The 24,561-nt window shown below is 41.8% G+C and overlaps 1 protein-coding gene across 1 annotated transcript in view; it reads right to left on the minus strand.

The window, feature by feature from the left end:
• Window positions 1-564: 564 nt before the first annotated feature.
• The window catches only part of IL18R1 (interleukin 18 receptor 1), a 29,795-nt gene continuing 5,798 nt past the window's right edge, over window positions 565-24,561 (minus strand). Inside the window, exons 4-10 of the mRNA XM_029910635.1 lie at window positions 22,562-22,715; window positions 21,566-21,631; window positions 17,818-17,968; window positions 9,699-9,835; window positions 6,767-6,928; window positions 4,076-4,234; window positions 565-2,062 (exon numbers count right to left, since the gene is read on the minus strand). Coding sequence (XP_029766495.1) covers window positions 1,674-2,062; window positions 4,076-4,234; window positions 6,767-6,928; window positions 9,699-9,835; window positions 17,818-17,968; window positions 21,566-21,631; window positions 22,562-22,715 — 1,218 coding nt within the window. The 3' untranslated portion in view covers window positions 565-1,673. The remainder of the gene's footprint in view (window positions 2,063-4,075; window positions 4,235-6,766; window positions 6,929-9,698; window positions 9,836-17,817; window positions 17,969-21,565; window positions 21,632-22,561; window positions 22,716-24,561) is intronic.

Genomic DNA, 24,561 nt, shown 5'->3' on the forward strand with positions numbered 1-24,561 from the left:
GGTCCAGCAATCACTCACACCACAGTAGTTACTGTCCTTTGTTCCAGTTTCTTTCAGGCATGTCTTTGGGGTGGAGAGGGTATCTTTTGAGCCCTCTGAAGACAAAATGGAGGGGTTTCCAGGGCCTTTTATATTCTCTCTCTTGTGCAACATCACAGCCACAAGATGGAGTCTCTAGCCGCCTGGGCAAGTCACATGTCTATGAATGATTCCGCTTTTTGCAGGCAGATGCCATTGTTTACATGTTAGTTTGAACGTTCTCAGAAAAGCTCAGATGTGGATTGGGGTCTCCCAAAGTCCATTGTTAGTTAAATACTCCCAATTACTTGAATAACCCCTTCACACTATGTTGACCAAATCTGCCTTTTGTTCTTCCTACAGCAAACACTTTAAATACAAGCATAGAGCCAACGCTCATAACTTCAGATATAAAAATGATACATGCCTACAAATAGGATGAATATATTCAGTAGATCATAACCTTTGCAAAGATATGGTACATGGCATATCTAGCATAAAACATATTCCAGTTATGTCATATTTACACTCATAAGCATATTTCTATAAAGCACTATGGGGTGCAACATCACACTTACATCACCATTTATATCTGTGAAAATCTGTATAAAATGCTACCAGTTTGACCTGGTGTAAATAACTACTCACAATGCCAAGGCACTGGCGAACCAAGGCTGGTATCTTAGATATTGGCAATTATTTTTACCTCTGTTTATCGAAGTACCAAACTCTATCACCTCAAGCCCCTCGCCTGGAAGCAGCTCAGATACAAGTCGTACCTACTGGCCTCTCTGGAGAAAGCATTATTTCCCACTCCCCTCACCTAAACAGTTATTTAGAGTACTCTGAGCTGAATAACACTAATCCAGGGACTAAAATATTGCTTTGCCATGATGCCTAAAAAACCACAATCTGGCATTGGTCATGGCAGTAACCACCTATAACTACTGAGACTACTGTTAGGATTGATATATACAAATACACCATATTTCTACTATTACCTTGTCCTCCCCATCCCCTTCTTCCAACCCATCACTCCCCTCCTCCCATTTGTCACTTTATTTACTTGTGTTATATTGTCTAAATCCTAGATGTTGAGCTTCCTAGGGCAGAAACTGTCTTTGTGTTATATGTTTGTATAGTGCTTAGTACAATGTGGCTCTGATCCTGACTGGAGTCCTTACATGCTATCACAAAAGAAATCATAAATAACAACAGTAATCACATTTCTAAATAATAATACATTGAAAATATAGACTATTCACAGGGCTCAAATTGCTTTACAAAAGTGTGCAAGCAGAATTAATGTTTTTCTATGAGAAATGAAGAAACTGTGACATAGAAAGGTTTTGATCTGTCCCCATGTCACACAATGAATCCAAGGCAGAGTCAGGTTAGATTCCTTGGGGCAGGTCCTCAGTTTGTGTAACTGTCAGAGCCCCAAGGGTGAGGGGCAGGATTAACCTAGCCCTCTGAGTTATGACAATTTATACAAGCTGAGGATTTGTCTCATCTCTCAAGTCCCAGCCGGTGCTCTATTCACTGGACCATGTTGCCTCCCTAAAACACGTGCACTTAATATCTTCTATGTAAGTAACATCATGTGCTCATTTCCGCAGTATGTTTCTTTTCCAATTTTTGGTTATAAGAATGTTTTAGACTCCCAACACACAGCTGTCGCTTGAGTTCCTTCTTCTGAGATAGGACTCAGAATTATTGTGACTTCTGATGTTTGACTTGGAAGCTTTCACTGGCATGAGGTACCGAAGGTTCTTCCAAAATCTGGAATTCGAGGGAAGAGACTTATCCTCTTTCCACTTCACAACTCTCCTGGATGGTAGAAGCTCCAGTGATTTTGGCAAGACATTATAATCACTTATAAGCATGTATTCAATTAATATTATTTTAATCTTCCTTTCAACCAGTGCCTTATGCAGTCCAGTCTCAAGTTCATACATGACTCTGTCAGAAATGTAGTTCCGGCTCAGTATAATGATTAATCTTCTGCTTTTGTCAATAAATGACTGGACATCATCAACAACAGCTGTAAATTGAAAGATACAGTCATTATTAAAATCAGTTGAAAGTACAGGCATTGACTTAAGACATCTTTTAGCAGTAGTAATAATATTGTACATATTTCAAAGTGACTAAATTACTGTATGTTTTGTTCCTTCCTAATCTATCATACTACTAAATAATGTGAAAAAAAGAAAAACAAATAATCTCAGATGTTTAATTCTGATCAATTTATGCAAAACAGCAATGGAATCCTAATTTGCCTGTAGTCAGCATACATTTCTTTCATGTTGGAAAGCAATTACGAACCAACATATCAGCTCTGGCTATTCCTTATTTAACAGATAAGGTCATCCATAAAGGTCCATCCTGAGCATAAGAGTACCTCCAAATTAAGTCATCAGCCAGGCACAGCTAACCACTTCCAGTAACATTCACTAAATTTGTAACCCTCACTTTACTACCTTTTGTACCACCAGATACCTTCTTACCTAGTAATATCAGTACCACAGATAACCAAGTCTGTGTAATACTTGCACCCTCTGCCACACGTAACAGTATAGATTACTATAGAATGACATCTAGCAAACCATTATTTCACAGGTTTTCAAAAACAGTGCTTTCTTAAAACAGGGATTGCAGAATAATTTTGTTATTAAAAACAGTGAATGAAATTCAGTGGAGAAGCCCTATATCCTGCAAGCAATATGTAACAATATGCTCATGCAGGGCCATAGCTTTATCTAAAGATTTTTTCCCCTATAGACCTCAGAACTACACGGAATCCCACTGTACTGTCTGAGAATTGCAGCCTTTGTAAAGGGTCATCTATTTATAGACTTTGTATATTCAAAATTCCACGTTTTCGCATCTATTTTAAATATTTCTGCAGCACCCATCACGTAGATATCAGCTATAACTCTGAGTCAGTTTTAATAAAAGCTGCTTCATCGTCTACATTTTAAAGATTACAGAAAGAGTTAATATAGTGTGCCATGGGGAAAATGTGTGTTTCATAGCACAGATACAGCAAAAGCAGTTGTATTGTAAAGCCAAGCTTAATTAAGCTTGACTTTACAATCATTAAGATCTCTCAGGTTTCTGAGAAGCTGTAAGCAGAAAGCTTTCTGGAAAGGAAGAAAGCCAAAAGCAGAGCTCTCACACTCATTTTGTGGTAACACCACAGCTAAATTGTTTTTCTCCTCTGAATTAATCTCACCATTTAACTAGATAAAGGGCAATGTTCTACCCTGCACAGATTATTCTTGTTTGGGGGGAAGAGTGACATATTTTAGCTGATAGAATTTCATGGTCTTTGTTCCATCAGGGCTCAAAATTTGCTCCAATTCCATACACTGCTGGACAGAGGAAAAGGTGTTGACCTTCTAAAGCTAGTGGGTCTTATAAAATCTGTGCAAATCCTGGGAAATCTGTTGACTGTCTTGTCAATGGTTGACCTGCCCCCAAGCTGCACAGTAGTAGCCAAGGTAGGGAGTCTATGGGTGTTAATGATGCTTGAAGAAGCATTAAGTCACAGTTTGTATTCCTAAGAGCAGAAAAGAACATGGCACAGAGAGCTGCTGCTATCATGCTGCACCCTCTCTCATTCTTGTCTCTGAAAGCTATGGATGCCCAATCCTGCAGGCCTTTCAGGTTCTAGGAAGGGAAAGAGCATGTCATAGAGCTAGTACTCCCCCATCCTCCTCTATGCACCTAGTGGATGATCCAAAGACCATTCAAGTCAATAGGAATCTTTCCATTAATTTCAATAGCCTTTGGATCAAACTCTTCTTTTGGTTACCTCCACACACTGAAATGAAGGACAGAATAAGTCTAAACTTTCCAAACAGCCTCTGATTTTGTATGCATGTCATTTGATGTGTATTTCTGTCATTTGTACCCCAAAATAGAATCCCCTTTGAAAATGTGACACTTAAGCAAAAATGCCACATTTACAGAGAACTTTCTAATTACAGATCCTGGCATCTTTGTGAGAATTTTGTACCAGTTTAATACCAAGAACATTCCATTTGCTTACCTCCTCCAGGAGACACATCCCGCTCAAATATACACAATTTGTAACCAAAACGGTCTTCTAATGTCCTGGGCAATATCTCCAGAGCAAATTTTCTTTCTTCTACGTTGGTAGATATGGAGTCTTTCAGATAAGACACAAAAGCATCATATTCTTTTCCATCTGGAAAAAAATGACCAATTTTTGTCCTGTTGGTGACTGAACAGATCTGACCCATTACACACATGATAGCGGACCCTTCACCCTGACCCTTATAATACTGCACCACTGGCAACCATTTTGAGATAAGAGATTTCTCTTATCCATCTGTCCAGTCACCTTTCACACAAAATACCCAGGATCAATTTCAATCTGACACAAATAGATCTACCCACTTTGTTTTCCCAAAGGGTTGCAAAAACTGTGTCCCTTTTTTGTTGAAAATTATTGAAATGTGAAATTTCTTGACCAGCACTAATCATACCTAGTTAAACTGAACTTATTGATAGAAAGATGCATCATTAAAATGTGGTTTTACCCTGAAAAGTGAGTCTGTAAAAATAGCATTGTGGGATTCCAGGTTTCTTTCAGTTCTTCTCTTACATAAAGACTGTGAACCACTTTGAGATTTGCTGATGAAAAAGCGCTATATTATTTGCTGATGAAAAAGAGCTAGGTATTATTATAATAATTATTATTCCACTATTGGGTAGTGTTGCAGTGTGGAGATTGTCAAAAGGAAAAAAAAATCAGGATATATTTTATTTTATGTATTTTATGTATTTTATGTATTTATATTTATAATAGCATAACAAAAAAAGGCACCTTCCCAGGCCGTAAGTGGTGTTGGCAGTAAGTCACACACACACACCCCCAAAACATAAAGACAAATTCAGTAGCAACTGTCACCATATATAGCAACTAATTAAACCTTATAACTGAACAATGAAAAATAGCACCCTGTCCTCCTCAAATATAGTTTCCTCAAGCAGCACCTCCCAAAATCCACTGTAAAAAGGATAGCTTAACAAAGGATAGCTCAACAAATTGACGCTACCTTAGACCAAGGGCCATGAAGCAAGTCCCAAAGTTCAGGGGCGCTCACAAAAAAGTGGGCCACCTCATTTCTACTGAGATAATTCCATCTTGAACACTTCTAACTGATCTCAGCTGTGGCACTATGATATGGGGAAAGAGGGGCTCTCTCAAGTAGGCAGGTCCTAGGCTATTTAGGACTTTATAGGACAAAAACTTTATGGTACATGCAGAAACCAATAATCCACCTTTATCGGTTATGAAGCACCAGTGTAACATGTTTCTGGTGAGATTCTCCACCTTAACAAGCAGGCTTTACGATCAAGACTCAATTAAAGCACACTGCAGTAATCTACCAGTTAGGTAACACAAGCATGAAATCACACTAGTGTGGTCTGTATCCAAGAGTAAAAGCTTCAACCTCCTATCCAGAGGTAAAAGAAAAAGACTGTCCTAGTCCTGATGAAATCTGGTCATCCAGAGAAAAGTGGGAATCTAACCAGACTCCCAAGTTGTGGAGACAAGAAACAAATCAAGGACACACATCTGCAATCACAGGAATGGACATAATCCTCTTCCTAGCCTCCACTGTTTCTCCCCAACCTACTAACATCAATTTTGCTTTATCTGGATTAAAGGTCAGTCACCTCACTCTCTACCATGTTCTGATCTCTACCAGACACTGGGAAAAGCTTCCCACTGTGCCATCTGAGTCAAAGCTGGATGTCAACACCACAACCCAAGTTTTGTACTAACTCTCCTAATGTCCTCCTATACATGTTTAACAAGAGGGAACATAAAGTGAAAACCTGTGTAAAACTCCACATGAGAGAGGCCCTAAGGGCTCTCTGGGACCTCTTCAAGAGATGGGAATGACGTCACTCAAGTGTAGCCCCAACCATGCACTCGGAGGTCCTCAAGTGAGTCAACAATGCCTTGTGATCAATAATAGAATTAGGGAAAAAAATATTGGCACATACAATGTATCTTCATGCATTATTAAGAGATTACCAACCTATGCAACTAGTGCAGTCTAGGTACTGTATATACAGACTGACAAGGGTTAAGGAAATCTGAGGCATCTAGATACTATGAGGATTGTCTCACCAAAACCTTCTCAGAAACTAAACCACAAAGGGAAGATCAGACCCAAAACAAGTTGGCCAATTGTCAACATCAAGTGATGTCTTCTTTGTGACAGCCTGCTCTCCTTATGGTTGACATTGACAACCCTTATTAACACTGGACAAGCATCTCTCCAGTGATCTCCAGAAAGCACATGAATCTAGAGCACAAGTCAGGTGAGCACAGAAGGAATTTGACAGCTCCAGGACACTCGTCTTCTCAATCGCCTCTTCTTTCTCTCCTCCACCAACCAACCCATGACTTTCAGAACGAAAAAATCAGGACATGTTATAGGATGATGCATGCTAACATTATGTAATGCTATCTGTCACCTTTACTATTTTCTCCCAATCCCAGACACTTCTCTCCTAGCCAAGTCTTGCCTTGTTTACCCCTCTCCATCTGTTCCTACGCAATATCCTCCTCTCCTGGATTGTCTTTTGTTTCCATCTCATTATTTTATAGGACCTACCTGAAGCCAGAATACACTATTTTATTAATAGTTCTATATCACTAAATGAACTTGTTTCAATGGCAGCATTTGCCAAATCCTACCTCCTATTGTGTCATCTTTTCCAGTGATGTCCCTGTAAAATAAAACTAAGTCAACTCTGAATATCACAGAGAGAACCACCAGGAGCACAGGAACAAGTGAAAAGAATACAGCCATGATTATTCCAGTAGTAAATACATGTGGGTGGAGATCTGGAGGGTTCCCTGTAAAACAAAAGCCCAAGAAATTACAACTTTGTGACAAGTAGCTCATGACATGATTTTTCTTAGTAAAAGTCATTATCATCTGACAGCTAGAACTAGAGAACTCTACTATTGTCCAGCTCAAGAAAAAACATTGAGGAATCATCAGAGCAAATGGGAACAGCTTGAAACTGAAAGGAAAGCCTTCATTTCTGAAGATGGGGGTTATGTCTACACAAAAGCGTTACGGACAAAAAGCACCAGTGTGGACAGCGCTTTGTCGGCAGGAGATGCTCTCCCACTGAGAAAGCTACCGCCCCTGGTTGGGAGCTCTCTCCTGCCGACAAAGAGCAGCTACACTGTGTGCCTTACAACGGCGCGGATGTGCACAGTGTGCACTGTGTAGACGTAACCTAAGAAAGGAGGGAGTTTTCCCCACTTTGAATATCTATAGTGACTGAAGGAAAAAAACTGAAAACCCCTTTAAAATGGAAAGGGTTTGAACTGAAGAGCATCCAGAACTGGAAGGACAGTCTGGAGGCGGGAGGCTGTTCATGAACATTGGATCCCCAGGGGGGTAGACTGTGGAGCTGTTTTAAGGCAATAGGTAACTCTTATTAGAAAGGGGATCTGACCTAATATGAAAATGTGAAGCCTGAGGTTGCAGCTTTGTTTGTTTTTTCTTTATGTTTATTTTCTGTGTGACGTTTTATGTTTGCTTTCCCTTCTGATTTCAACTTTGAATCTGTTGTTTTTCTATGAAATAAACTTTGTATTTTTATCCCAAGCAGGTCTCTGTTGTACAAACTACATGGAATGTATATGCCAAAGTGACCTGATAACTAGGAGGCTGTTTCACATGTTTATGAGTGACAAGCCAGAGGGGAACGGTCCAAGTGTCTGCTAATTAAGAATGCAGGGAGGATGTATATGGGGACACCCAGGACTGGAAGGGTTGTTGGTGTCACCCTGCAGAGAGAAACTAGGCTAGTAAGAGCTAGAGTGAGTCCTTATGCTTGTGGGCAGGCTACTGATGTCAGGACATTGAATCCTTGCTACACAGCACAAAGGCCCCCATAGCTACAAGGAAGACAGTGACAGAACCCCCAACTGCTCTGGGAGAACCCCAAAATGTCTCACTTTCTATTTTTCATCATAGTGGATATTCCAATCTAGAATATTGTGTGTGACTCAGTTTCCCCATTCAGCTTTGTAATGCTGCTTGACTGACTAGAGCTAAACCACTGGAGGCTGTAAAGGGGTTATTACAGAACGTAGGAGGAAAGGTAAGACGATGACAGAGATAAGTGAGCCTCACATACACAGATTCAAAGGAGTTAGAAGAGAACAATGGCTGGCCCATCAGTTGGTGGAAGAATTGACCTAGTTAGCTCTATCCAGGCCAGGTGTTTTGGTAGCCAGGATATGTCAGTGAAAAGGCTGACAGTCTGACTGAGATATCTTTATGCAGTGTTGTTGTAGTCGTATCAGTCCCAGGATATTAGAGAGACTACGTGGGTGAGGTAGTAACATCTTTTATTGGACCAGCTTCTGCTGGTGAGAGAGACAAGCTTGAAGAAGAACTCTGTGTAAGCTCGAAATCTCGTCTCTCTCACCAACAGAAGCTGGTCCAATAAAAGATATTAACACACTCACCTTCTGAGTTGAGAGAGACACTGGGTATGTCTGTATTGTAATCACAGGGTGTGACTGCAGTTCGAGTAGACATACTCAAGTTAGCTGTAATCTAGATAGCTTGGGTACCAGTGCAGTGAAGCTGTGACAGCATGCATTTCTGCACAGGCTGTCTAAACCCATCTGGGATCCTGGGTAATTTCTTGTGGAACTAGATGGTACTGAAGCTCATGCTGCAGCAGCTTCACTAGCTATCTTAAAGCTAGCTCAGATACGTCTACTCGAGTTCCAATAACACTCTTCGATTGTAGTGTAGACAGACCCACAGAGACAGAGGGAGAAGATCACAAGCAGTGTAGGCTACTTCTCTGAACGCGGAGGTGGGGAATAAGTCAGGCCTGCCTGAGCTATGGATAGAGAGGTTATGCTTAGGTAAGGGAATATGCCTGTAGGACTCTTATTTTAAATCTATTTCTGTAACTACTAAGTTGGGGCACACTCAGAGAGACCCTGAGAAGGGACAGTGGTGTAGTTACCCAGTAACCATGACAATGTGTGTGCCATGTAGTGTTGAAACCAGTTTTCCTCAGCCAGAAGGAGATACATAGGAGGAAATGGTAGAGATGGGATCTTTGGGGGTACTAATAGGAATGTAGAGAAATAACCCTTCCCCAGGCTTTAATTTAAAAAGTGCTGATTCTTAAAGGATATCATTAGGCTTGACATAATTTGGGAGGGGGGGGGGAATAATTTCAACGGATGATATCAATGTTTATTTTTAAGCATTTTTTTTTATTTTTATGGATTTAAATTTTCTCAATTGTGGGAAATTATTGGGAGGGGTTCAGACAAGTTTTAATGACTTTGAGATTCAAAAAGTCAAAACTTTGTAACCATTAAAATACAAATTGTCAACATCACATGTCAAAATATACATATTAAAGTTTGATTTAAGGATATTTACTAAGTTCTCAAGCAGCATTTTTCTTACTTTGCCTGTCCGTACATTGATTATTATCGATGGAAATATATTTTCATCAATTTGTGTGTACAGTGAAATCGACATTTACCAATAAAAATCTAATCCTTCCAAGCCTACATATAGTATTTGTAAGTCATTAAATTGCAGAAGTAAGAGTATTATATCATACTGTACCTTTCTTCAGTTTAAATATTTTTAATTGTGGCTTATTTGTAGTTTTCAAGAGGCAGGTATAATTACAATTCAGGTCCTCCTCTTTAACTGATTTAATCCACAATAGTTTTGAGGCATACTTCTTGTTTCCTAAATCACTACAACAGAGGTGCAGAGTTAATGAACAGTCTTTCCTCATTACTACATCCAAAGGATTCATTTCAATAAAGTAATTTAAAGGCACAAATATATGTAATGTGGTCTTAAAGGGCCTACTTAGTATTCACACCCAGTATGGATTTTATAAGTCTAAAAATAGGCTAACAAAGCTTTCAAATAACCTTTTCAAGATAGTCTTCTTCTTCATCTTCACAGTTAAGATACAAAACCTGATGTTTAACAGATCATTACAATAAGAAACTACGTTTTTATGATTCTTTATGACTGCAGATCAGAATAAACTAGCAGTTCTGTACTAAAAAACAAACCAACAGTTAATGAATAAGCCAACTCATACATTAGACATATATAACTACATTGCTTCCTTTTTCCTTCTCCTTGTCAAACTTAAATTAATCTTTTCAGTGAGGACAATATACTCTATCAGTGAGATGTGGAGGAGACTCAGCATGGTCCCATTCTCCGCAGGCCCCTATGCATGAGCAAATCCAAGATTTATTAGAAATTAAAACCCATAGTAGTTTATTAATAGCACCTTGGCCTTGGGCCAATGCAGAAAAAAAAAGTAGTACAACAAAACGTAAAACTAAATCCAAAATTATAATATATTACAATACTCATAAATGCAGATTTAAAAAAGGACATACATCATTAATGACTATATGATCACCATGCCACTCGCTTTTGCCTTATTTTAGTGGCTAACCATGCAAATAGAGCAACCGCTTGAATCACAGTCACACTATCAGTTCCTAACAAATATTCTATTTTTTTGAGAGGTCATAGAACAAGGCATCCAGGACAAAAATACAGAAAGCTTTTTGACCTCAAGTGGCAATTCAAATTACCGTGTAATAAATGATGGGCTAGATCTTCCACCTGCCCTAAACTGCATGGACAAAGGCAGTTACACTTCTCAATGCCAGCATACCAGCCTGCTAAATAAGCTGTCTGCATGAATAGGTAATGGAGACCTGTGAAGGCAGTGTGTTATTACACAGACTGTCTAGATATCTGGCATACCCATAAGTCTTTTTTTAACAAGGGGAAATCACAGTGACATCTGAAATAGAGACAACTGCCATATCCAATTGCTTATTAATATCCTCTATTCCCGATTTGATCAGGGATTTCACCTTTTTAAACTTAAATCTAATCATTTCCATTCTGTGAAACCTAGAGAATGCAAAGAATTTTGAAAATGCTCTAACCAAGGAAATTTATGTGTGAGAGCCCTGATGAGCTGTTCCTCTAAGCATAACCTTGGCAAACGCTGTGGGTGCATCCTATTCAAATCCAAAAATTAATACTACAATTTAGGACTTTGGACAGCCTAGAGTTCATACTTTTCTCAACTCTAAGGAGGATGATTGCAGTATTATTTGGCAGACCAAAAATCTTCCTAAGAAATTTGTATGGAATCACTTCCAGTCCCGGGGGCTCATTCTACTCCCACATTTCTGTGCCATAGAAAATTTGAGCTTATACTTTAGCCTCAAACACTTTAAGGACTAGTGCACTTAAATTGACCCCCAGAGTCCGGATAAAAACGTTAACACTGAATCTGAGACCTTCTCTTTTGTTACCTGAATATGCTTACCCCACAAGCCATTTTGTGAGAACCAGATACCCAGATAGCCGAAAGAGTTAACTTGTTCAATATAATGCCATCAAACTTCCATTTACACAACCTCCGTCTCTGACTAAAGACAATTACTTTAGCTTTGGCATAATTTATCAAGAGACCTTCCCATTGCGAGTATAAGCCAAACATTTAAAAAACACTTCAGTCACAAAGGTGTCTGTGACAGTAAAACCATATTTGCATATAAAAAGATAGTCACAGTGTGATTCATGATTTTATGGGGGAAAATACTGAGCCCCTTTTAATGCTAAAACAAAATCATCAATATAAAAATTAGAAAGAAAAGGGGCTAAAAGACAGCCCTGTTGAACCCCCTTCGTAACTGGAAAAGAATCAATTAATTATCCACAGGCCTATCCCAATCTTAGTCATTGTGTCTGCGAAGAGCTCTTAAAAGAAAAAGTAACCAAGGATCTATTCCAGCAATCTCCAATTTGCCATAAAGACAATCCCCACCAATACAATACAAAGGTCAATTTTAGACCAACAAAGCTGCATACGATTTCCTCCCCTGAAGGAGGCACATATTTGTGAATCAAATAAGAAAAAACAACCATCTGTAGTGAAGCGGCTCTTTTGGAAACCAGCTTGTTCCTCAGCAAATAAATTACTTTTTCCTGCCAAGTTCTCTAGTCTCATGAAAAGATACCTAGTGTAAGTCCAATAAATTAACTAGGTGGCAATTCCCAGAGTCTTTTCTATCCTCCTTTTTTATAAAGTGGAATAATAATGTTGATAGCCCAACCTGAGGAGAAAATCCTTGTATTATTTATATTAGAGAAAAGTTTAGCCAAAACAGGTGCCCACTAGTCAATGTTTTCCTTAAATACTTCTACAGGGATAAAATCCTTCCCTGGTGCTTTATTACAGCATTATGGATCAATTAAAAAGTTAACTTCCTCACTGGATACTGCAGACCAATCTGGAAAGGAACAGGGAATGGAGGCTACCAGAGCTGATCATACCAAAAAGTTATTAGATGGTGTGATGCTGGCAGGCCAAGTGCCAGCTCTTGCCAAGGTAGCAGGCATTAGCTAAGAGCTGACAAACTCATAGCTGGAGACCAGACCAGTTCACTTATGTATTAGTGTTGCTCAAAATAGGTATTAGTCTTATAAGAATGTTTTTAGTGTTTAGAGTCTATAGAATGTTTGTAAGTTGCTGCATGTATTAATGTAATGTCTGTATTCCATGCTATAAGGAAATATGTAAGTTTTGCTGTATCACTTGGAAAATGTTTGCTCTAAACTTGTGAACTCAGATGGGAAGGAGTGTTTCTTCCTGTCCATCCAGAACTACTAAAATCAGATAAGTCATCAAGGAATGTCACAATACAAAGGATTGGTTAATGTCCTGATGGCACCTTGGAAATGCTTTGTGCAAGGAAGCTCATTCTATGGACTTGGAGGCTGAATGAAGGAAATAAAACAAAGACACAGGAAAATATTTCATCTCTTCGTTGTTTGAACTCTCACAGGGCCAGAGACACTAAACTGAAGCCAGAGATCCCCAGAGGTTACCCCTAGGTCTGCCTGGAAGACATTTTGAATTGACAGATCTCTAGAACTCTGTCACTCTTAGAATTTAAATTGCAACTCATTTGTGTGTGTATGTTGGCTTGCTTTAACCTGTAAATAACTATTTCTTTTTCCTAGTTAATAAACTTTTAGTTAGTTTATTACAGAATTGGCTACAGGCGTTGTCTTTGGTGTAAGCTCTAGGGTACCAATTGATCTGGGGTAAGTGGCTGGTCTCTTGGGATTGGAAGCAACCTGAATATTTTGTGATCTTTGGTGTAAGTGACCATTTATCACTAAGTCTAGTTTGCCTGGATGACAAGCTAGACTGGAGAGTCTAAGGCAGGAGTGGGAAAACTTTTTGGCACGAGGGCCACACTGGGGTTACAAAACTGTATGGAGGGCCGGGTAGGGAAGGCTGTGCCTCCCCAAACAGCCTGGCTCCCCCTCCCACTTCCCGCCCCGACTGCCCCCCTCAAAACCCCCGACCCATCCAACCCCCCCGCTCCTTGTCCCCTAACCACCCCCTCCCGGGACCCCCCGCACCCGGGGACCCCACCCCCATCCAACCTCCCTGCTCTGACCCCATCCACACCCTGACAGGCCCCCCGGGGACCCCACGCCTATCCAACCGCCCCCTGACTTCCCCCCCCCCGCAGAACCTCCACCCCATCCAACTGTCCCCTGCTCCCTGTCCCCTGACTGCCCCCCTCAAATCCCCTGGGCCCGGCCCCGGCCCACTTACCATGCCACTCAGAGCAACATGTCTGGCTGCCGCGCTGCCCGGCCAGAGCTAGACACGCTGCCACTCTGCTCAGCAGGAGTGCGCAGCTCCGCCGCCCAGAGAGCTGCCCACGCGGCGGCGTGGCTGTAGGAGAGGGGGGGACAGCAGGGGAGGGGCCGGAGGCTAGCCTCCCCGGCCGGGAGCTCAAGGGCCAGGCAGGACGGTCCTGCAGGCCGGATGTGGCCCTTGGGCCGTAGTTTGCCCACCTCTGGTCTAAGGGCTGTGACTCCATGGTAAGACTGTTACAGTGATCCAGTGTTACCATGATTTTTTTTTTTTTGCCTTTCAGGCTTCTATGAGTAGTAAATATACAATATCTGAAGAGGCTCTTAGAAGGAAGACAATGTGCATAGTGAGCGATCAGCTGTTGTGACCTGCACAGAATGTGCCATATTTGTCTTTCTCCCAGAGGACAGAAGTGACTTTGTGTGTACGAAGTGCAAGCTGGTCTCCATATTGAAAGAGAAGGTTAAAGGACTAGAGACCCAAGTATCAACCCAGTGTTGCATCAGAGAAAATGAAGACTTTCTGGACAGAAGTCAGTGTTTGGTACTGCAGGCACAGCATGCTGAAGAATCAGAGAGAGCAGTGCAGAATGAGGAAGAAAACTGGTACTATGTGACCTCCAGAAGAAGAAAGAGGAGAACCCATGTACCCCCAATGCAGATAGAGGTAAGAAACCATTTTCAAGCTCTCTGCACAGGTGCTACGGTGGAGAATGGTTTGGAAGAGTCATCTGAGGGGAGAGATCAGAAGGAGACCCCACTGGCCAGAAGGCATGGGATGCATTGTCCTAGGGATGGAGGTTCCAAGACCACCACTCTGAAGAGGAAGGCACGAGTGGTGGTGGTCGGGGCCTCCCTCCTAACGGGGACGGAGTCATCCATCTGCCGTCCAGACTGGGAAACTTGAGAAGTGTGCTGCTTGCCTGGAGCTAGAATTCAGGATGTGATGGAGTGTCTGTGGAGACTGATCAAGCCCTCGGCCTGCTACCCCTTTCTACTTCTCCATGTGGGCACCAATGATACTGCCAAGAATGACCTTGAGTGGGTCACTGCAGACTACATGGCTCTGGGAAGAAGGATAAAGGAGTTTGAGGTGCAAGTCGTGTTCTCGCCCATCCTTCCTGTTGAAGGAAAAGGCCCAGATAGGGACCATCGAATTGTGGAGGTAAATGCATGCTTGCGTAGGTGGTGTCACAGAGCGGGCTTTAGATTCTTTGACCATGGGATGTTGTTCCAGGAAAAGGATTGCTAGGAAGAGATGGGATCCACCTAACGAAGAGAGGGAAGAGCATCTTCACAGGCAGGCTTGCTAACCTAATGAGGAGGGCTTTAAACTAAGTTCGCCGGGGAATGGAGACCTAAGCCCTGAGGGAAGTGGGATACGGGGAGGAAACACAAGGAGGAGGGTGCAAGAGGGGAGGCCTCCTGATTCACACTGAGAAAGTAGGGCAATTGGCTAGTTATCTTAGGTGCCTGTACACGAATGCAAGCAGCCTTGGAAACAAGCAGGAAGAACTGGAAGTCCTGGCACAGTCTAGGAACTATGATGCAATTGGAATAACAGAGACTTGGTGGGGGTAACTCACATGACTGGAGCACTGTCATGGATGGGTATAAACTGTTCAGGAAGGACAGGCGGGGGAGAAAAGGTGGAGGAGTTGCACTGTCTGTAAGGGCATGTCTTCACTACCCGACGATCCGGCGGGTAGCAATCGGTCTATCGGGGATCGACTTACCGCGTCTAGTGAAGACGCGATAAAATCGATCCCTGATCGCTCTGCCGTCGACTCCGGAAATCCACCTCGGCAAGAGGCGGCAGCGGAGTCGGCGGCAGCACGGCAGCGGTCGACTTTCCTGCGTCTTCACCGCCAGGTAAGCCGACCTAAAATAAGCAACTTCAGCTACGGTATTCACGTAGCTGAAGTTGCGTATCTTAGGTCGGACCCCCGCTGTAGTGTAGACCCAGCCTAAGAGAGTAGTATGATTGCGCAGAACTCCAGTATGAAACAGAAGAAAAGCCTGTTGAGAGTCTTTGAGTTAAGTTTAGAGGTGAGAGCAACAAGAATGATGTCATGGTGAGCATGTGCTATAGACCACCAGACCAAGAGGATGAGGCTTTCTTCGGACAACCAGATTAAAGGCCCTGGTTCTCATGGGGGACTTCAATCACCCTGACATCTGCTGGGAGAGCAATACAGCAGTGCACAGACAATCCAGAAAGTTTTTGGAGGGTGTTGGGGACAACTTCCTGGTGCAAGTGCTGGAGGAACCGACTAGGGGTCGTGCTCCTCTTGACCTGCTGCTCACAAACAGTGAAGAATTGGTACGGGAAGTAGAAGTGGGTGGCAACCTGGACAGCAGTGACCATGAGATGGTTGAGTTCAGGATCCTGACAAAAGGATGAAAGGAGAGCAGCAGAATACAGACCCCGGGCTTCAAAAAAAGCAGACTTTGACTCCCTCAGGGAACTGATGGGCAGAATCCCCTGGGAGGCTAATATGAGGAGGAAAGTTGTCCAGGAGAGCAGGCTGTATTTTAAAGAAGCCTTATTGAGGGCACAGGAACAAACCATCCCAGTGTGCAGACAGAATAGCAAATATGGCAGGAGACCAGCTTGGCTTAACAGAAAAATCTTCGGTGAGGTTAAACACAAAAAGGAAGCTTACAAGAAGTGGAAACTTGGACAGATGACTAGAGAGGAGTATAAAAATATTGTTCGAGTGTGCAGGGGTGTAATCAGGAAGGCCAAAGCACAAATGGAGTTGCAGCTAGCAAGGGATGTGGAGGGTAATAAGAAGGATTTCTACAGGTATGTTAGCAACAAGAAGGTGGTCAGGGAAAGTGTGGGACCCTTACTGAATGGGGGAAGCAACCTAGTGAGAAATGATGTGGAAAAAGTACTCAATGCTTTTTTTTGCCTTGGTCTTCACAGATAAGGCCAGCTCCCAGACTGATGCACTGGGCAGCACAATATGGGGAGGAAGTGAGCAGCCCTCAATGGTGAAAGAACAGGTTAAGGACTATTTAGAAAAACTGTGCACAAGACGTGCACAAGTCCATGGGGCCGGATGCAGTGCATCCGAGGGTGTTGAGGGAATTGGCTGATGTGATCGCAGAGCCATTGGCCATTATCTTTGAAAACTCGTGGCGAGCGGGGGAGGTCCCGGATGATTGGAAAAAGGCAAATATAGTGCCCATCTTTTAAAAAGGGAAGAAGGAGAATCCGGGGAACTATAGCCTCAACTCAGTTCCCAGAAAAATCATGGAGTAGGTCCTCAAGGAATCCATTTTGAAGCACTTGGAGGAGAGGAAGGTGATCAGGAACATTCAACATGGATTCACCAAGGGCAAGTCATGCCTGACCAATCTGACTGCCTTCTATGATAAGATAACTGGCTCTGTGGATATGGGGAAAGCCGTGGACGTGATATATCTTGACTTTAGCAAAAGTTTTGATACAGTCCCCACAGTATTCTTGCCAGCAAGTTAAAAAAGTATGGATTGGATGAATGGACTATAAGGTGGAAAGCTGGCTAGATCGTTGGCTCAGCGGGTAGTGATCAACGGCTCGATGTCTAATTGGCAGCTGGTATCAAGTGCAGTGCCCCAGGGGTCAGTCCTGGGGCCAGTTTTGTTCAACATCTTCATCGATTGCACCCTCAGCAAGTTCATGGAGGACACTAAGCTGGGGGGGAGAGGTAGATACGCTGGAGGGTAGGGACAGAATCCAGAGTGACCTAGACAAAGTGGAGGATTGGGCTATGCCTAGGGCATTGCACATGTAATTACAGTGAAAACATGGTAGACATTCTTAAAAAAAATGTTAAGCTACATTAAAAGTCATGATCACAGACATCCTTCATGGAAACCTATGGCCAGTTGATAGGTAGATTGTAAGAGACAGAACTGAAGGAAACTCAGATGTTATACTTAACTAGCAGTCCACAAAATGCAGTATGTTATATTGCACAAACACTGAAGAAAAATATTTTGCAGTAAACATACTTACAAATTATATTCCTTTTCACATATTGATTGTTCCTTCTTAGTGTTCTCTGAACATGAATTTAAACTATTGTCTATCCAGCGGAGGAGGTATGGTGGCTTGGCAGCATTTGAGTAACCCAAGAAAACTGTGCAGTTGAGTATCACCTCTTTACCTAGGCAAAACAATATAAAAATTAACATCCACTCATATGAATAGTGTATGCTTTCACAATGCAATGGGGAGTCTGATTGCCAGAGATGCAATCTAGATGTCATAGGACAACCTTCAGTGTGGTTCACAGCATATCGAAAAATAAAGCCAACCTTTCTGTGTGTTACAGTATCCACACAAGTGCACTGAAAATTGACTGAACTGTCCTCTTTAAAACTTTTTGAGCCCTTTAACAGTTGGGATACTAGCAATGAATTTGGATGGCTTCCGTTGATGCTAATTTTCAACTGATAGACATTCAGATGTCCTATAGTTGAGGGGTGATGAGCCATTTCCTTCTTAACACCTTATATGCCCCTGTTCTGTAACTAACAATATATATTCAAGCCAGGTGTGTGATGGGTAGGTGGCCCACCAGATTACAAAAGCCTTCTCTCACATCGCCACACAATTATTCCATACTAGAAGAAATATTCCCCCATTTTTATATCCCTACATCACAAGTTATTTTCTGTGCAATGATGAAGCGTTGTAGCTGTGTCAGCTCCAGGTGCTGACATTTTGCAACTACGTTTGCCCATGTGTTGTGAAAGTAATCAGCTTAGAGACTCTCAAATACTGTAAGGTTAATTTAATAGCACAGGCATTTCATTTTCAGAGAAACATTCTTGGTTTTATTATTGCTATGCACTGTATGCAGGGCCGGCTCCAGGCACCAGCTTACCAAGCAGGTGCTTGGGGCGGCCACTTCGGAGAGAGGCGGCACGTCCAGCTGTTCGGCGGCAATTCAGCGGACGGTCCCTCACTCCTGCTCGGAGCAAAGGACCTCCCGCTGAATTGCCGCCGCAGATCGCGATCGCGGCTTTTTTTTTTTTTTTTTTTGGAGCAGGCCCTGACTGTATGCAACGTAAACCTAGAGGTCAAATAGCTGCCTGATTTTAGAACTCCGAGGGCATTGTTTGGTGGCTCAGGCCCAGATCCACAGAGGCTTGGGGTTTAGGTGCCTAAGTTCCAGTTTTGGCAACACTGTGATCCTCAAAACCCCTGCCAAACCTTGTAGGTGCCTAACCTCACTTGGCGCCTATGTCAGGGTAAAAGTTCCCATGGTGCCTAAGTTTCTGCCTTTGAGCATACTGCATCTGTCTAGGCGTCCGGACACCTATCTCCCACCTAAGGCCCAGAGCGATTCACAAACTTGAGAAAGACAGACATCCATCCACCCAAGTCGTGTGTGGGGCCGGACCCAGTAGGCTTGCTCAGTGGCCACCTACAAAACTGGGCCCCATTCAAAATCTGGACGGAGGAGGCTGTGGTTCTTGTAACTTTCAGCCCAGTGATTAGCGCACTCACCTAGGACATGGGAGACCAGAATTCAATTCCCCCTTCTGCCAGAAGGGGAGAATGGATTTGAAAACGGGTCTCCCCTCACATAGAAGTGTGCTCTAACCACCAAGCTGGTGAGACAGGCTGATGTGGGGCTCTCTCAGTCTCTCCTGTTGCACTATGGATAAATAATGAAGGAACAACCGGAGCAGGGGACTGGAATCTGGGTCTCCCACACGGGTGCCTTAACCATCAGACTACAGAGTTCTGCTCACTTTCTCGCTCGCTCTCGCCCAGTGGCAGTTCCATTGTGGGTAAATACTTAAACAGACAATGGGCCAGAGAGAGAAAGAGATCATCATTTAAACACAGTTGAAGAGCTTCAATAGGAGAGACAGAGAACCCAGACAAGAATATCCCAATGGTTAGAGCACTTGCCTGAGAGGTGGGAGACCCTCTGTTCAAATCTTTTCTTCCCCTCTGGCAGAGACGGGGGGATTTGAACCTGGGGCTCACACATCCCAGGCAAGTGCTCTAACCACTGGGCTAAAAGGTATAAGGTGGGCACCACCACTCCTTCAGCCATCTGGTATGAAGGCAGGTACCTACTTCAGTAAATGCCTTAGGTACCTAAGCTGTCTGACTCCAGGTGGTGAGTTCCCATTCATGGATCATTAAGCAGAGACAGGTGCCTCCCTGCCCTAGAACACACCCTCTCATCAGCATCTCCTATTGGATAGTTTACCCACCTAGTGTGCTGGCTTTTGTGGATCACATTGTAAGCTGCCTATATCTCCCCATTCATTGCATAGGGAGCCTAGGAACCTAACTCAGGCTCTGTGGATTGCAGTGGTGTTCCTGTAATTTTCTAGGCACTTAAAAATTAGGCATTGTGAAAATTAGGCGTTGCACACTTAAGTCCGTTTCTGGATCCAGGCCTCAGACTCCAGGAGCAGGAAGTATGTGTTGCAGACCTCCTCCAAGCTTTGCAGCCAATAAGAATGAACCAAGTTCTGCATCAATGTACATGACGCTAAACTGAGTCCAGACTAAACTGCAATCAAAGGACCAGTTGTGCTAAAAGTTAATTGTGTCCCTGAGCCAGTTCTTATACCAAGACAACTCAGAGTATTTCCCCCCCATCTGTAGATGATCAACGACACCATATAGAACAGGACAGCGTATGCTGTTCTCAAAGAATTCAGTGAGATCATTTTCTAACCCACTGAGATTCAGGTATTACTAGAAACCCAATTTTCTAAGGAATTTGTCACATGAAGCCTGATCTGCAGCTATTTTTTAATTTAAAACATCATTCCAAGAATGCAGTCGTGTCAATACTCATCCACACTTCCAAGGTACTGTGTCCTCATAAGCCACAAAGTAGCTTCATTTAAAATCTCTCTGCACATTTTATAAGATCGCTGTCAGTCTGTAAGGTTTGTGCAGCACATTTTAAATAAATGGCTATAGGAAGTTGACCTAGATTGAGCACCATTGTCACAGCACACGGTTCAAATGGAATTGTTCTTAGAATCCTCATTATAGGATCCATATTAAAATCTGTCTAACTCAGCTACACACATTAAATACTGAATCACAGTTTGCAGGGACTGAAAAGTATATCCACTGCTCACCTATAGTGTAGCTCTAACATGTTTTTAAATAAACCAACCTGGTTTACGCCACACAAAGTATGTGTCCACACACAAGTTAGTTAATCCACAGCTCCTACCCACTGGGGCATACAAGATTTTGGCTTTACTAGTGCTCTTGGCACAAATGTGTACTACAGTAGTTCTTTTGCAGTTCAGACAGATCTGCCTGTCTGTGTTGACAGGTTTGCCAACCTTCCTACTTCCCATGTCTCTGTACAGAAAGACACCCTAAAACACACTGAACCACATGTTAAAGGGATTGCTCTGTCTTACTATCCACTTGACAACCTATTCCTCTTGTGTCAGCCATCCCATGGGGCTTTGAGATCTACAGAACCAGGAAACACAACTAGAACTTCCTTTTGCTGGCCATAGTGAGCATCTCTTGAACAAGGTAGCTGAACTCAGTGAATGTTTATGCCCGTTACTACCAATGATGGCTCATCTGAAATAGGGGAGCCACATATCAACACTTGGCCCAATAGGGAGCTATGAATCTGAGCAAAGAAAACTTGCAGACAGTTCTGAGTTTCACTAAACTCAACCAGAACATACACCATCTAGAGATCAGAACAAAACAATATACATTCACAAAGATTACTCATATAATTAGATACCTATTTGTGTTTCAACATAAATTTCTCCAGGTTCAATTATCTCCAATTTAACAACTTCAGCTGCATCTAAGAGGGAAAAATGCAATATTTTAAAATGCTATTTTTCTAACATCCCACCTCTGTAAAATGATACCTTGGCTTTATTTCAAAAACCCTTGCTTAAGCAGATCATATAGATTTCAGCCTATTACTAATATATTTATGAACACTGATGAATCAGCAGTATAATTTCATCTGAGTAACAACAGCATGACCATAACAGTAGGCTGATGCTCTGGCATTACCAAGTAGTTAAAACAGCAAAATGGTATGTCCTGTTGAATGTTTTTCATGAACTCAAAATGTTCAGTTTATGAGGTCCTCAAAGATTCATCTCCAAGACCGCTTCCGAAATAGTTGCATTAATTACTGTGGCTAAATTTAATAGAACTGAAGAAGTGGAAGTGGGGGAAGAAATCAGAACATTCACATAAGACTAAATAAAACCAGTAGATTTTTTTTGCTTGTCTCTTTTTGCTTTTTAAATTAAGAAGCTTACTTATAAAATAAGTCAAAGTGCAAAGTCGAAGAGTTTTGCTTTCCCTGGGGGAAGAGAGGTATAGTGCTATGTACGGTACAAGAACTACAATAGATTGGAACATTTTTCAAGTTCACTCTTTTCTGAGATGATGCATATTTCAGAGGATTTTACTTCATTTCAAAGAGCTTCTCTTTATTCCATAGCCCATCTTCATTTTTTTTTCTGTTGAATTCTAAAATATTCAGCATGCTTATACTGGTAAATGGTGCCTGTTCAACAATTAGACTGAACAACATTGTCCGATTTTAACTGATCACAATATGCAATTAACTACATGACCTAATGATATCTACAGTTAGAGCTAATGACCTACATCCTTTCCTCTTCACAAAGCCTGAGAAAATGGACTTTAAATAGGAAGCCTCCATTAAACATGTAATTATATGGTCTTCAGACTCCTAAGAAAACAATCTTACCATCTTTCACCATCAGCTCTATTGTACTTGTGGCGTTGAATGCCCTTCCAGCATGACTAATTGAAACATCACATGTGTAATTCCCAGAGTCTTCAATTGTTAAACTAGGAAAATGCAGTTCCTCCTCCCTTGTAGAGTTACAGATGTTACAGTTCTGTTTCAATAAAGAAAATTTAAATAATTTTCATGCTATGGATACATTCTGAAGCTTCAAATGAGAAATTAAATATTTTAAAATGAAACCTTTTAGGGGAAAATGCTGAGAGAGGCTAAGGTCCAATTTTCAAACATGGGCACCCAAATACAGCATTGGGACATCCAAATGACAATATAGCACACAAAATAAGAAATCAGAGTAATCTAAGATAATCATGTAGATTAAGTACCCAACTGAGTACTCGATCACATGATTTGGGCACCAGACAGAGTCCCATGTTGAAAACTGGGGCCAAGATTTTAAAAAATTATTATGTCATTTTCAAATCCCCCTTCTCTCCTTCCCCCCATGGTTGCTCAGTACTTCTGAAAATCAGGCCATTTACTCAAGGTGTCTAAAAATAGAGTTAGGAATGGAATTTTAAGTATCCATTTTTCAAAAATTTGACTAGGCTCTGCAAGCTTAGCCAATCCATTACTCAAAGAAGTTGTTCTCTAGTGTGCCATGTGTGTATCTCAGCCTTGCCTCAGTTGGAATTTGTTCAAAGATTAATGATTTACGTACACATGGAAATAGAACTCGTCAAAAAATGGGGGGGGGGAAGTGAGGGGAATTAACATTTCAAAATTGTTTCTAGGGTTCAAAACAACCCCTTTGTTATTTTTTTTTTCAAAAATTTTAACCATTTCAATAATGATTTTGATAAAAAAAAAGATTTAAATTGTGGTGAAGAATTTCACAAAAAATTCTGTTTGGTAGAACACTATTCCCAAATTAGACCAGTGCTTTACAAATGAATGGTATAAAGCAGGTAGATAAGGCACTGCTATTCACCCTTTCTCATTATACAAGAAGAAAGGGACATTCAATGAATGTTGAAGGCCGCACATAAAACGGATAAAAGAAAATACTTTTTCACACAATGTACACTTAGCCCTTTGGACTCATTGTCACAAGTTACCACTGAGGCCAAGAGCTTAGCTGGGTTCAAAGGAGGATGGGACATTTATATGGGTAATAAATATTTCCAGAGTTATAAAGTAAAAATTAAAAAGCAAATAAGAGTTTGGAAAGAGATATAAAGCCTCATGCTTTAGGGCACACACCAACCTCTAACCATTGCTGGTCAGGAGGAAACTTTCCCTGGAGCAGATTTATTAATAACTGACTACTCCAGGATTTCTTGCACTTTCCTTTGAAACAAATGATATTGACCACTGGCAAGAGACAGGACAGACCGACCACTGATCTGATCTAATATGGCAGCTCCTATGTTCCAAAATGAGCATGAGACATCTCTAATCCCAACAGTTGGGAGTGGACAAATAGCATCCATATAAATCCATGGAGGAATGGAGAGGGCTACCCAACATGATGAAGAGATAGGAAAACTAAAGGAATGTGTCCAAGGCTTTAGCCCAGTTATGGAACACAGTTCACTACAACTGCAACTGTGTTGTAACCAGGTCCTCTGATATGGTGTATTTGTAGTACAAAAGAGGTTCACTTTAAACAATGGAATTTATTTTACATCTCTTAATGCTATAAATGATCTGAAACACCAAAACTTCCAAGCTGCCAACTACTGTATAAGCAAATCCCAATACTCAGTAAGTCCCTTTGCACTCCTTTTAGTGTCAGGATCCCATATGCACTAAAGAGAGTTGAGGCTGGGTAATTTATCAGGTACGTTCAAGCTTCAAATCTTTTACCATTCCCAAGCCCTGAGATCACAAGCAATTCCTGATTGCTAGTATACTTTATCTTGCAAATCTGTGCAAGTAGACAAATGGGTTTTCTTTGTGTGTCTGTATTAAGAACTGTGTCACTTACCAGAATTACT

The sequence above is a fragment of the Terrapene carolina genome, unplaced genomic scaffold (genome assembly GCF_002925995.2).
Source record: "Terrapene carolina triunguis isolate 2854851 unplaced genomic scaffold, T_m_triunguis-2.0 Scaffold21, whole genome shotgun sequence".
NCBI lineage: Eukaryota > Metazoa > Chordata > Testudines > Emydidae > Terrapene > Terrapene triunguis.